Source organism: Nannospalax galili, unplaced genomic scaffold, assembly GCF_000622305.1.
Source record: "Nannospalax galili isolate Female #2095 unplaced genomic scaffold, S.galili_v1.0 scaffold639, whole genome shotgun sequence".
NCBI lineage: Eukaryota > Metazoa > Chordata > Mammalia > Rodentia > Spalacidae > Nannospalax > Nannospalax galili.
Window position 1 is genome coordinate 510,800 of NW_008344644.1, and position 13,286 is coordinate 524,085.

The 13,286-nt window shown below is 38.5% G+C and overlaps 1 protein-coding gene across 9 annotated transcripts in view; it reads right to left on the bottom strand.

The window, feature by feature from the left end:
• Pcmtd1 (protein-L-isoaspartate (D-aspartate) O-methyltransferase domain containing 1) overlaps positions 1 to 13,286 on the bottom strand; it is a 93,096-nt gene that overhangs the window by 17,639 nt on the left and 62,171 nt on the right. For 5 of the 9 annotated variants that reach the window (XM_008840896.3, XM_008840898.3, XM_008840899.3 and 2 more), the window contains one exon: positions 11,836 to 11,938. The exons of 1 other annotated variant lie outside the window; for it this stretch is intronic. In XM_008840896.3, coding sequence (XP_008839118.1) covers positions 11,836 to 11,938 — 103 coding nt within the window. Of the gene's footprint in view, positions 1 to 1,913; positions 3,004 to 5,482; positions 5,677 to 8,355; positions 8,700 to 11,835; positions 11,944 to 13,286 lie in introns of those variants that run through there. 3 more of the 9 variants (XM_029567272.1, XM_029567273.1, XM_029567274.1) reach the window with 3 other exon arrangements.

Consider the following 13,286-nt stretch of genomic DNA (forward strand, 5'->3'; position numbering starts at 1 on the left):
CCCCAGCCGGCCTTGATCTCCTTATGTGGATCAGGCTGGTCTTGAACTCACAGAGATCCGCCTGCCTCTGCCTCCCAAGTTCTGGGACTACAGGCGTGTGCCACCACGCCCAGCTGCAATGAATACTTTTTAAAAAGTTATTTTCAGTCAGTTCTATCTCAAATCATTATTCTTATAAAAATTATCTTAAATAACATTAGTCTTATAATTTTCAAGTAAAGGGAATCTAAAACGGAACTAATTAAAAATATTTTGTTATTAAATTTCTTTTAACAAATCTGTTAAATCAACTAAAAAACCATTATTTTACAGTTTTGAAAACTTCTTAGTAGTTAAAAAACAGGGCAGCTTATAAATATATTATCAAAGAAAACAGTGTTAGAGGTAAACAACTTACAATTAACACCATGCCTCATACTAATGTTATTTTATATACTCTCATCATAGCAAAATCATTAAATTAGCATCTGATTTTAAAATGCATGCCTCTAGTTACCTCTGAACAGGGAGACATTGCCTCTACTAGACACAATGGGCAAACAAATAAAAACCCCAATGGATTCCTTCTCTTGAAGCTTGACCAGGGATCCCACAGACCCTCAAACAATACTGGCCATTGCCCCTGCTCTTGGTCACCCACCAGAACTTCACAGTAAGACTCTATTGCTGAAGACACTACATACAAAAGCTACAGAATAAAGAAGGAGGAATCGAGCTGGTTCTGACTTCAGAGACTCATCTCCACTGACTAGTATTTATGCATGCTACCAGAAGGAAAAACTAATCTGCTTTACTCAGTTGTGAATCCTGTGGACTACAACCACTGGCCTGGCAAGACATGCCTGCTAGTGCAATAGTGGAAAATATTATATTATGGGAGTGACCAACCATTTTCTTGTTAAAGTTCACTTCATATGATGGAGCCCATACCTGACACTGGGATCAGGTCTAGGAACCTGAGGCTAGACAGGTCACAGGACATAGGGGAGAGCCTAATACTAGTTTTCTACTAAACAGTTATTGTATTAAACTGACTCCTACTGACTTAATGCTATACTTAGAGGTTAATGTATCACTCAACTCTCAACTCTGCATAAGTGAAGTTTCCTTATGCAGCAGATGGTAATTTCGACAGAAACCCACAAATTAGCCAATGTGCAGAGAAGAGGAGGTCACAGAGCACTTATCCCTGAATAGGACACCTATATCAACATTAAGACAGTTTAAAAGATTTATTTGTAAAAGCCACATATGGTGGCAACACGCCTTTTATCCCAGCACCCAGGAGGCAGAGGCAGGTGAAAATTGAGGTCAGTCAGCCTGGTCTACACAGCAAGCTGGGGCTACAGCGAGACTCTGTCTCAAAATAAAAGTTTATTTGAACAATTAAGAAAATAAAAATAAGACAGGTGTGGTGGCACACACCTTTAATCCCAGCACTCTGGAGGCAGAGGCAGGCGGATCTCTGTGAGTTCAAGGCCAGCCTGGTCTACATAGCTAGTTCCAAGCCAGCTGGGGCTACAGGGAGAACCCATCTCAAAAAGACAAAGTAATTACAGTCATAGAAATAGAGAGTAGAATGGTGGTTAGGAGAGGGGAAGAAACTAGAGTGTCATTTAATGGGTGCAGAGTTTTAAGTTTCAAGATAGACAAGGTCTAGAGATGTTTAGGGGGGAGGGAAGAAAAAGAAAACGTGTGCCTCTGCATAAGTGAGCTAACAGCACAGTACCTCCACTCAAACATTAGTTACTGGACTTTAGCCATGGGTACTCATGGGGAACACTTTACAGAAGGGACAGGAGAACCACCCGACATTTCCACTCACTGCAGCACAATTTACTACTGTATAAATCCTTATCCTTTAGAAAACAGGATTATGATTCCTTAAGAGTGAGGGCAAAAAAGAAACAGACCTTGGGATCGGAGGAAGGTTCCTTCACGAAGGTTTCTTCTGTGATCTGGAAGGTGAGACAGACAAGCCAGAACCACACAGTCACTGAGCCCTTAAAATGTTGGGTCAGTCCAATGTAAGTTGAGTTTTCACCTGGTACAAAAACTGTGAAAGCGCTCTGCCCTCCTGTCATGTCACACGACGATCATCCAGCAGTCACACACAAGGAACTACCACACAACGGCCCTTCCTTCTGTCTCAGGCAAGCAGGCAATGTCGCCTTCACGTTCGCTTTTCCATTTGAAATTCTTTCCTTCTCTTTTGGGGAATCTCTTTGAATATTTCTTCTGAATCTAGTTATATCTCTAGTACTTATCATGGACCTCAATATATATTTATTAAATAAGCAACACATAATATATGCTTTATATTAACTTTTCTATCTACTAACTTTAAATGCGAATCCAGATTACAAGCTAAATACGATGATCACAAAAATCTAAAGGCCTGAAGAGAAATTTGCCTAGAGGTTGGAGGAAAAGCACATGCCAGTGGCTCTCGACAGCAATGTGGCAGGTCAAATGCACTGAACTGTGTCCCACATGCGGAAAAAAAGGCAAAACACAAATGGTAACAACCAAGCTAAACTCTTGGCTTTAGCGAATACACCAACTGTCTTAACACTGACATATGAGATAACCATACACAGTATTCTAAAATGACCTACAACGACCTAATGCTTTCCCTTCTCCTGGAGATCTGAAGGAGGTACGTTTACTTCAATCTGAGGACAAAGGATAATTTCAGAAAAAGATCAAGTTTCTAATGTTTACTAACACCCAATACAGACTTCTAAATAACACACTGACTCTTTATACCTCAACATATTAACTTCCTTAAATAGAACTCTTAATTTTGAAAGCATACTGATTTAAAAAATCTTCAAGGTCCAATGAGACGGTCGGCGGGCAAAGGTGCTTTCCAACGGCCTGAGTTTGGTCCCTGGAACCAACATAGTAGGAGAAAACTGACTCCTGAAGTTGCTCTACAAGGTGTTCTTATTTCCACAGTGGTGCCCTCACCTACCACATGTATAAAATAAATAAAACTGTACTAAGAAAATGGTTTAAGTTCCAAAAGTACTATATTGTATCTAAATATAAAAATTTTCAGACTTAACATATCTAAAACTGAGATGTTGGCAGTAAAAACACATAAAATAGAGAAGCTATATGCCAAACATACTACAAAAAACTATCAACTTAGCAGTATTTAAAAACAACATGCTGGAGGGGGCTGGCACACACCTGTAATCCCAGCACTCAGGAGGCTAACTCAGGAGGAATGCCTAGAGTTCAAGGACAGCCTGGACTACCATAATAGTTCCAGGCCAATCTGGGATAGAGTCTCAAGAACCAAAAGAAAATAAAAGAAATAAAAACTGTCTTGCAGAAGTACTGCCCCACATGGCAAGAATTTATTATGCTTATTGTTATACTATTACTACCTGTAATACAGGAATTTTTCACAAGTGGGTAAGAAAACAACTCTCAAATTGCATGTTGTTTATAAACTTTAAAAAAATTTATGTATTATTTTATTATCATTTTATGTGTATGAGTGTTATGTCTGCATGTATGTAAGTGCACCTGTGTCATACAATGCTGGCAGAGAGAAGAGGGCATCAGATCCTCTGGAACTGGAGTTACAGGCAGTTGTTACCTGCCATGTGGTGCTGGGATTCGAACCCGAGTCTCTGCAAGAACAGCTAGTGCTGTTAACCACTAAGCCATCTCTCCAGCCCAGCATATCAGTAAAAAATTTCAAACCTTACATTTGAATTATAAACTAATTTTCCTAACAAAGTAGCTACAGATGAGCTTTGTGTTTCTGGCTAGTGGAGACTCTTAAATATTTTGTATTTGATACTGCTATGGCAAACTCTTTTGAAACAGCTTTCAAATAAATAAATTCATACTAATCAGTTATAGAATGGCAACGTCCACTGCTTGAATTTGTTCAAAAAGCCTGTGATCAAAATACTCCAATTAAATGACAGTTAATGTTTATGCATATGCGTGTTTACGTGCATAATGAATGAACTGAATCAATTAAGACAGATGGTGGCTGTTAGTAGTGTTATCTGCTATTAAAACAGAGCAGTAGTATAACTCCTATTAATTCTCCCAAGGAGAGTAGAAATTTTTTTTTTGAAGAAGTTTGTTCTTTTACTATCCTACAAAAACTATGTCATATCTAAGTCTCTATAAACTTACAGAGACAAGGGACATTTCTTTAAACCCCAGACAATTTCCATGTAATCTCGAAGACTGTAGCAATAACCTTTCCAGAAGTGCTATTTATAAAATGTACTGAGGGTACTGGTAAATGTACACATATAATCCAGGGTAAAATGTAGTGAGAAAGGGCAGACTTGGTGGTATGCATCTTTTTTTCTTAATATTTTATTATTTTTATGTGTATGAGTGTTTTGCCTGCATGTATGTGAGCACACCCGTGTTGTGCAATGCCGCAGAGGTCAGGGGTCAGATTCCCCTGGAACTGGAGTTAAGGACGGTTTGTAGCCGCCCTGTGGGTGCTGGGAATCGAACCCGGGTTCTCTGCAAGAGCAGTCAGTGCTCTTAACCGCTGAGCCATTTCTCCAGCCCCTGCACCTTTAAATCCAGCACTTAGGAGGCAGAGGCAGGCAGATCCCTGTGAGATCAAAGTCAGCCTGGTCTACATTTCAAAGTTCCAAAACAGCTAGGGCTACACCCTAGACACCTTGTCTTTAAAAAACAAAAAATGAGTAGTGAAAAATAAAATCCCCAATTCTATGTTTTCATGTAAGCCATGCATCAAATGAAATCTGAGAAAGGAAAACAACTGTGACTAGTCTGCCAAATGATAAACACGTAGTACAACTGTGTAAGAATGGCCCAGGTAGAATCCTTCCCTAGCTTTTAAGCTAAAATTAGATGTTTTAAATTTTTTTTTAATTTTTATCTTATGTGTTGTATGAGTGTTTTGCCTGCATGTGTTTAAGCAAACCATGTGTACCAAGTGCCTGGAAGCTAGAAAAGCTCTCCAATCTCCTGGAACTGGAGTTAAAAATGGTTGTTAGTGGCCATGTGGGTGTTGGGAACCAAACCTGGGTCTTCTGTAAGAGAAGTCAGTGCTTCTAACTACTGAGCCATCTCTCTAGTCCCCAAGTTAGATATTTTTTTTTAATTCCCTAAGTTAAAAATTAGCAAACATTTTTATTCTGTCAAAAAATTTCAAGACAATTTCTCATATAAACTCGCATCCCTAAATCACACTACCAAACATAGGTTTCTACATACAGAAAAAAAGCAGTCCTGAAATGTCCACATATCCACAAGTTCATTCACACAAAGCTTATTACCAGACATTTCCTGATTTAAACCTGAAAATCCAATGACTGCTCTGAGACCCCTATACAGAGGGAAGCATTCTGCTAATACTAACCATGCACTGACAGCCATTTACGGGAGAATGCAGAGCATACAGACATCTTGGCTGAGAACATGAACACTTGCCCCAAGTAATACTAGGATTCCAATTGCTTACCTTCACGGTGGCTTTCTTTATAGGTGCGTGTTGGACTCTATCTTCATCTTCAGATGGACAGATGATTTCGTTCACAGCAGGGACCTTGCCAACTTGCCCACATAATTCTTTTGAAAAGCAGCTAGGAGATCAGGGTGACCTAGCCTTGCCCTGTAGCTTCCCTCTTAGACGGATAGTCTAGGTCTAGGAGCTGACTGAGAGTAGAAAAAACAACATTCCCCTTCAATACAGTCAAGTGGGGCCAACAATTTGCACACCTAGTTTATCAGGTGTCACAGGACACTGTCATTGAAATTTTAGACAATTATTCCAATGGAATAAAGGAATTTCAAGGACATGGGGAAGAATCCTACCTTGTTCTCACACCTCATCCAAAACAACCTTCCAAATGAACCGCAAAATCTTCTTGTTTGAAAAACGTTTTGTTAAAACATACATTTTGAGTCTTAAGAGTGATGACTACTATGCTAAAAACAAGACAAACATTTCTGCTAGGGTAAAAACCAAGGGAAATGTTAAACTCTTGAACTCTAAATACTTACAACCATTCAAATACTCTTACAATCAGTAACTAACTACTGGATTAAAATAAACAAATAAAGACTTTACCGTTTCAAATGTTTTCCCTGCATCAAACTCATCTTAGAATAATTCAAACATTACTTGAAGCAAGGAATTCAAAGTAAATATAGCAATCTTTTTCACTGAATAAAAGCATTACAGAAACCCAAAGGACCAAAACAATCTCTAAATGTTTTACAGAAATTGTGACAGATAAGTTATTTAAAAACATTAATTTTTTTCCTCATAGCTGTTAACATATATAACTGCAGTCCTTTGATTATTTTCAAGGATTCTCTGTCCCAGCATTTGAATGTTTATCATATTGAAATGTGTTTAGCAAGACGTGGTACTGCATGCTTATAAATTCAGAACTCTGAAAACTGAGGCAGGAGAATCTAAAAGCGATCTGAAACCACACACAGACGCACACACACACAAACACCAAACCTCAGCAAAACATTTTTTTTTTTCATCTTTTTGAAACAGGGTTTTACTCTGTAGCCCAGGCTAGCTTGGAACACTGAGGGATCTTAGTACCTCAGTCTCCTGAGTGCTGGGAGTATAGGTATGTGCCATCATGACCAGCTCAAGAAATAAATTTTCAAAAGACTGAGGATGTGGTTCAGTAGTAGATTGACTCTCTTCCATGTACAAGGCCCTGGGTTCAATTCTCAGCACCACAAGGAGGAAAAAAAGGGACAGTCTGTAACTTGTAACAACTTTCTGAATTACTTTGAACATTATCAGTATATCAAAATATAAAGTGAAGCTGTCCTGTCAATAGTCAGCAGCCATCCTGGGCAAACTCTTTGTTATAAACACACAGTGAGCCCAACCACGTTAGTGGTACTGCAGTAACAGCAGTGTGGCTTCAAGGTCTTCAGCCGGGGCTAAGCTGCTGTGCTCAGTGTATGGGCAGCAGTTTACTTCTAGAATAAGAAATGACAGAATCAATCTTTACAATCTTTTTACTTATTATTTTTATTTATGTGTATGCCTCTGTGTGTGTCTGAGTGTATGGTACATGTGTAGAATGCCCACAGACTCCAGAAGAGGGCATCAAATTCCCTGGAGCTTAAGTTACAGGCAGCTGTTAGCCACCACGTGGTGTTGGAAGCTAAATTCGGGTCCTCTGCAAGAGTAGTAAGTGATCTCAATCACTAGGCCATCTCTCCAGCCCCTTGAATCAATCAGTTTTCACACAGCCAGAATCCAAGATAAAAGACTGGCTCAGACTGGAACTTCCTAACCTTCGACTTCCTTATGGGAAATACAAACACAAACATAATCTCTAGAAGTACAGATAAAGTGTGTGGTGCTGCTAATGGCTGTGAGTCAACAGTGAGTACTAGGTATTACCATGGCATGTCTGTTTTCATTACTTGTATCATGACTCATTTATGTAGCCAACTACAGAGAAATAATGTCCACTATTCCTAGAGAAGTATACTGGACTCATCTGGCTACAGACACACAAGTACTTCCAAAATCATGTCTATAGTCACCATGAGGGAAATAACATTCTACTAACCTACTCATTGCCTTATGGAACTTTACAGTCTGAGTCTAAATAGCCAAATCAACTGCATATACATATTAAGTAAATTTATACATGTAGGTATAACTTTTACTAATCATATATTTTCCTATGGGGTGTAAGTTTACAATTCAAGCTTCTTTAATTTATATACTCACCCAAGTAACCACAGTTGAAGATACATTTTTGCTTACTGCATAAATAATGATTTGTGTAATTTGACTTTCCAACTTTCTCCTCTCACCCACTTAAACCCAGATATCTGATCTTGAAACTCTCAGCAAATAGGGCCCAAAGACGAGAGCTCAGAATAAGATTTTTTTTTAAACATTTTTTTAAAAATTTATTCATTATTTTTATTTTATGTGTATGCGTGTATTGCCTGCATGTAGGTAAGTGCACCCATGTCGTGAAATGCCTGCAGAGGTCAGAAGAGACTGTCGGATCCCCTGGGACTGGAGTTATAGACAGTTGTTAGCTGCCATGTGGGTGCTGGGATTTGAACCTGAGTCTTCTGCAAGAACAGTCAGTGTTCTTAACCGCTGAGCCATCTCTCCAGCCCCCAGAATAATTTTTTTAAAAAATGAAGCTTTGAGACTAGCAAGATGGCTCAGCGTGTGAAGAGTTTACTGCCAAGTCTGATGACTTGAGTTTGACCCTGGGACTCACATGGTAGGAGAAGAGAACCAGCTCTTGAAAAACACCTTCGGACACGTGCGTGCCCCTACTCCTATAAATAAGTAAATGCAAAAAAAAAAATAATAATAATAACCTTTTGTACACGTGTGAAGAATTTGAAGATCGAGCGAGGGCACGTCCGCCGCTTACTTGATAACCACCTTTTCCTACAAAGGCAGAAGCACTGACTGCAGTGCAGACCGTTTAGCAGAGGAATCCTGAAAGATGTATTATCTGACCATCTGTGAGGGAAAACTGCCCATGTGTAAGAAGATCGTTCCAATCAGACCAGTTTCATAAAGGAATTTCACTGAGTGTCAAATAAATCACTCGTAGCTCCAAGCTCCACCTCCTCCCATCTCCAAGTACCACAAGCTCAGGGCAACCACTCTCAAGGACTTGATGATGATGTAGTACTGGCATAAAAGCTCAAAGGTGCACACGCTACAAGGATTCATTCATCTGAAAAACAAATACTACTTTCAAGACATAAGTCCCAAGTTTTGTACACACACACATGCATGCACACGTGCTTGTTGTATTTTGTAAAAAGCCATCTTCCATCTTCCATTACATATTCTAATGTTGGTTCACTTATAGATTCTTCACCCCTCTACTGTATGAGGAGTACATCCTGATCTCCAACAGATATATATAACAAAATCTTAGAAGTACAGTTTAAAATACAAGTAATGTGACAATACTTTTAGAAAAAAGGAATTGATAAGCAGGCTCCAAACCAACAGGACAGAGCATTGGATTTAAGACACTTATGCTCTCCATGCTAAAATTTGAAGATAAACATAATTCTCCTTTTCTATTAATAACATATATCTCCACAATCCACACACAATTAAGATATGAAACTACTTACGTTTTGCATGCCATGTTTAAGTATTCAAATTGAAAATACAGGAAATAAATATTACCAGACATAAAAAAACTGTAAAAGCATCATCAAAATCCAAGTGCAACAGGAAGAAAAATGTCCTACAATTCTTGTTACCAAAACGAAATTATGTGAAAGTAGAGACTAGCCCAATGAATGACTAATTAACTTAGATAACTTAACTTTCTGCAATTTACTACAATATGAAGAATGAAGCATTTTCCCAGTACCAACTACTCTTTTATGTACAAGACCATTGGTAATGTGAAATATCTAAAAGTAATATTTTATAGCAATGCTCGAATAGTAGAATCAATTTTCCCAAACTGTCTTCTTCAGAATGCTTTAACATAAACACTGGTTTCAAAAAAATTTTGTAACACTTCAGAAACAACTGTGTTGATTGTCTGGTTAATTACTGTTACTGAAATAGTAAAGCTGTTAAAAGTTATGAAGAAGCACTTACATGGACCTATGGCTAAATTTTATAAACCACTTCATGGATTTAACACCTTCGGAGCAGGATGTGGTAGCTCATGCCTTTAATCCTAGCACTTCAGAAGAAAGCAGGTGGATCTCTATGAGTCTGAGGGCAGACAGGGCTACACAGAGAGACCCTGTGTCTCAAAACAAACAATGATAGCAACAACAGAAACCCTGCACTACAGTAACAAAATAAATTTAAGATATATAAGCAAACAAAATTTAATCATTTTACAATTGTGCAAAAAAAAATTTTTAACTGAGACAAAGGCTAGGGAGATATCCCAGTGGGTAACATGCCCGCCATTCAAGCATAAGGACATGAGTTCTGGCCCCCAGAACTCAGGTGAAAAGCCTGGCATCACATACACATACACACGCATGTGGACCTGCGTACATGCCCATATCTACACTAAGACGTATTTATACCACACACACAAATAAAGAATTAAAAATTGAGATTAAACTGATCAGTTACAGATTAATATTTAAACTATATCAAAAGAAAAATCATTTAAATCATTACCTATTTTACTGTTGCTTAGAACTATACCCACTTGTCAGCAATAAAACTTGAATAGAGTTGTTTTAGTGGTGCCAGTCTTAAGCTGCTACTAACTGATTAATGACCAGAAACTGAATTATCTACATTTTCATGTATTAACAGACTAAATGTATTAACAACTAATATATAACAGACCTTAATATAGGTGTTAAACATTCTTTACTAATACTACTTTTATATTTTTTAAGTTAAAATGTATTTTAAAAGTCCTTAAGGATAGACAGTTTCAGTATCAAAGCACACGCTTAACAGGAATACAACATTCAAAAAAATTCTAGTAACTACATAAATAATAGTCATGTACACATCTTAAGCATTCACCACACAAAGGAAAATGAAGATGACACAAATAGATACTAAAAGTTTAACCACGGTACTTATTAAGTAACTTGGGCTAGAAACTTTTATTTCTATTAAATATGTTTTTATCGTAAATAAACACAGTAAGCAATTGAAAATGACCAAGGATGTGAATTGAGTGTTAATTATTAATAATTACAACTTGTTCAACAGATTGACACAGAAAGTTCAAGTCTTCTTGGATCTATTAGGTTTATTACAGGGAAAACAAAGCCTGAGCAACCCTCAATCCCAAGTGTTTAAAACCCAGCTGTAATCAGGAGACCTCCATCCCACAAAGCCACCCTGAATTCAGCTTTCTGTTTTTCATCCAGTTCAAGTGCCACTCACGCAATGACAGATACAAACTGACAACAGCAAAGGAAAATGAAACACAGTGCAGGGGAAAGGAGAAGAGGAGCTAGGGAGGGAGGGAGAGGAAAACACACAACCCTGAAGGGATTGAGGTCCATGGCTTCGGGCACTCCTCCATGGGGCCATTTTCTCTAGAGGAAATCCCTAGTTTGGTTCAGGCTCCCTACAGTTGTTCACACTGACAGCTCTGGCCAGGGCTGCAGAGGAGTGAGAGGCCACTCCAATAAGCCACACTGGAACTCTGAGTGAAACCTGCTGTGGAAACTGTTTGAAGCTCACGCTTCCTATCCTTAAGGCTTTCTCTATTTGAAAATATGACAAACTATACACAAACATATACTTATATGTTAAATAACCTACAAATTTAGGTTACTTCAGTTCACAGACCAGCATGAGCCTTTGTTCCATAAAATTATCAAAGCAGAATTTAGTGAGACTACCCACCAAATCTCGTTTGGTGCCCAACGGTCAACGCCTATGCACTATTTCTAGAAAGGGAAGCTTGAGTTCAAATTAAATAGTTCCATAACACAAATTTCTCAAGCACATTCCCACCGTGATACATAACAATGTATTTCTAAGGTAATTTCTTCAGGCTCTAATACAAACCGAGCATTTTAACGAGAGCTTTGTATGCTGACATACAAATTATGGCACAAATGAACATCTGTACGATATTTCATGAAAGATTACCAATGGTGTCAAGACAGCACAAAATACTAACTGTATGTTATTTATCTGTAATTTCCTAAAGAACTACAGACATAAAAATACAGGGTAATTTTCCTATTTTTTCCCTCATTTTATAGCACATAGATTTTTGCAGTATTAAACTAAGCAAGTCGGGATCAATAAGCTAATAATGTTCAAGAATACACATATACACATACTGATTTCTTTCAAACCAAACTACAGATACTCACTTATCAAAGCTATCGCTGTTTTTGATGAAGCTCTCCAGCTTTTCCTTGGCATACTCCACCACATCTGAATGAAGCTCAATCCCATGGTTTACTCCAAAAGGACCTGTAATTGTAGCAGCATTTCAATAAAAATGTCAAAAAAAATGTTTCCTACAGAGCTCTTCTCATTTCTGTTCAAGTATCTACCACAGTAGCTCTTAACAGGGGCTAGAAATGTGCAAACACCTACTAACCAGAGATTTTAGAGTTGAATGGAATCCTGTTTTCACTGCTTCAAAGTAGTAAGAGGAGTAGAGCTGACCTGATTTCTGTTGGAAGGAAGAAAGCTCGCTATTGTTTATAAGGCTGAGGTCTCCAAAGTTATTTTGTGGCAGGAGATACTGCCAAAACAATCTATCTACATTAAGTACAATGGGTTTGCGGTTACTTTGCAGTATGAAAAACTGGACCCAGGGCCTTGCACCTGTCAAGTGCTCTCTACCACCAGCCCTTTTTTATTTTAAGGCAGGGTCGTGCTATGTTGCTCACTCAGACTGGCCTTGAACTCTTAACTTGCGATCCTCCTGCCTCAGCCTCCTGAGTAACTGAAGATAATACAATATGCATGCATCACCATGCCTTGCTAAAACTGAAGTTCTTTACCACTGTCTTCACTTACCATTTGCTCAAAATGTGGCAGCTCTAAGATGTCTGAAACTACCATCAGGGCACCCCTTACTCCCAGCAGGTAAGGCTAAGCCTTTGGGACTTCCCATATTTGCTGCACGGTGAGACTTCCAGTATACTTCACCCCTCTCACAAGTCTCTTTCTACACATGACCTCTCAGGAAAAGGGCAAGAGGAGGACTTCCTCTGTACTCCCTACGATACTGGCTCTGAGGTCCAAGGACCAAGCATTTTCAGGTTTTCCTGTTACATGTACTATCTGCTCATTATGCTCATAAAGGTAACACAAAATGACAGCCAGTGATTCTAGTTTCCTTCAACTTTGGAAATCGAACCATCCAGGTCTTGCACTCAACATTCTTGTTTAACTGAGCCAGCTGTGGATACAAGGAGACCCTGTCTGAGAAAAGAAAAGGAAACGAAACGAAAAGAAACAGGAAATATTCATAACTAAAGGTGTCCCTACTGTCCACACAAACTTGTTTGTAGTAACAACAAAGTACTCTAAAATATCAGTAACAACAAAATCAATCATAATTGATATGTTTAGATGTTAAAAGACTACATGAACTAGCCGGGCGTAGTGGTGCATGCCTTTAATCCCAGCACTTGGGAGGCAGAGGCAGGCGGATCTTTGTGAGTTTGAGGCCAGCCTGGTCTACGTAGCAAGTTCCAGGCCAGCTGGAGCTACAGGGAGACCCTGTCTCAAAAAAACAAAACAAAACAAACAAAACAAAACAAAACAAAAAAAGACTAAAAAAAAAAAAATCAAGGTTTGGATGTAA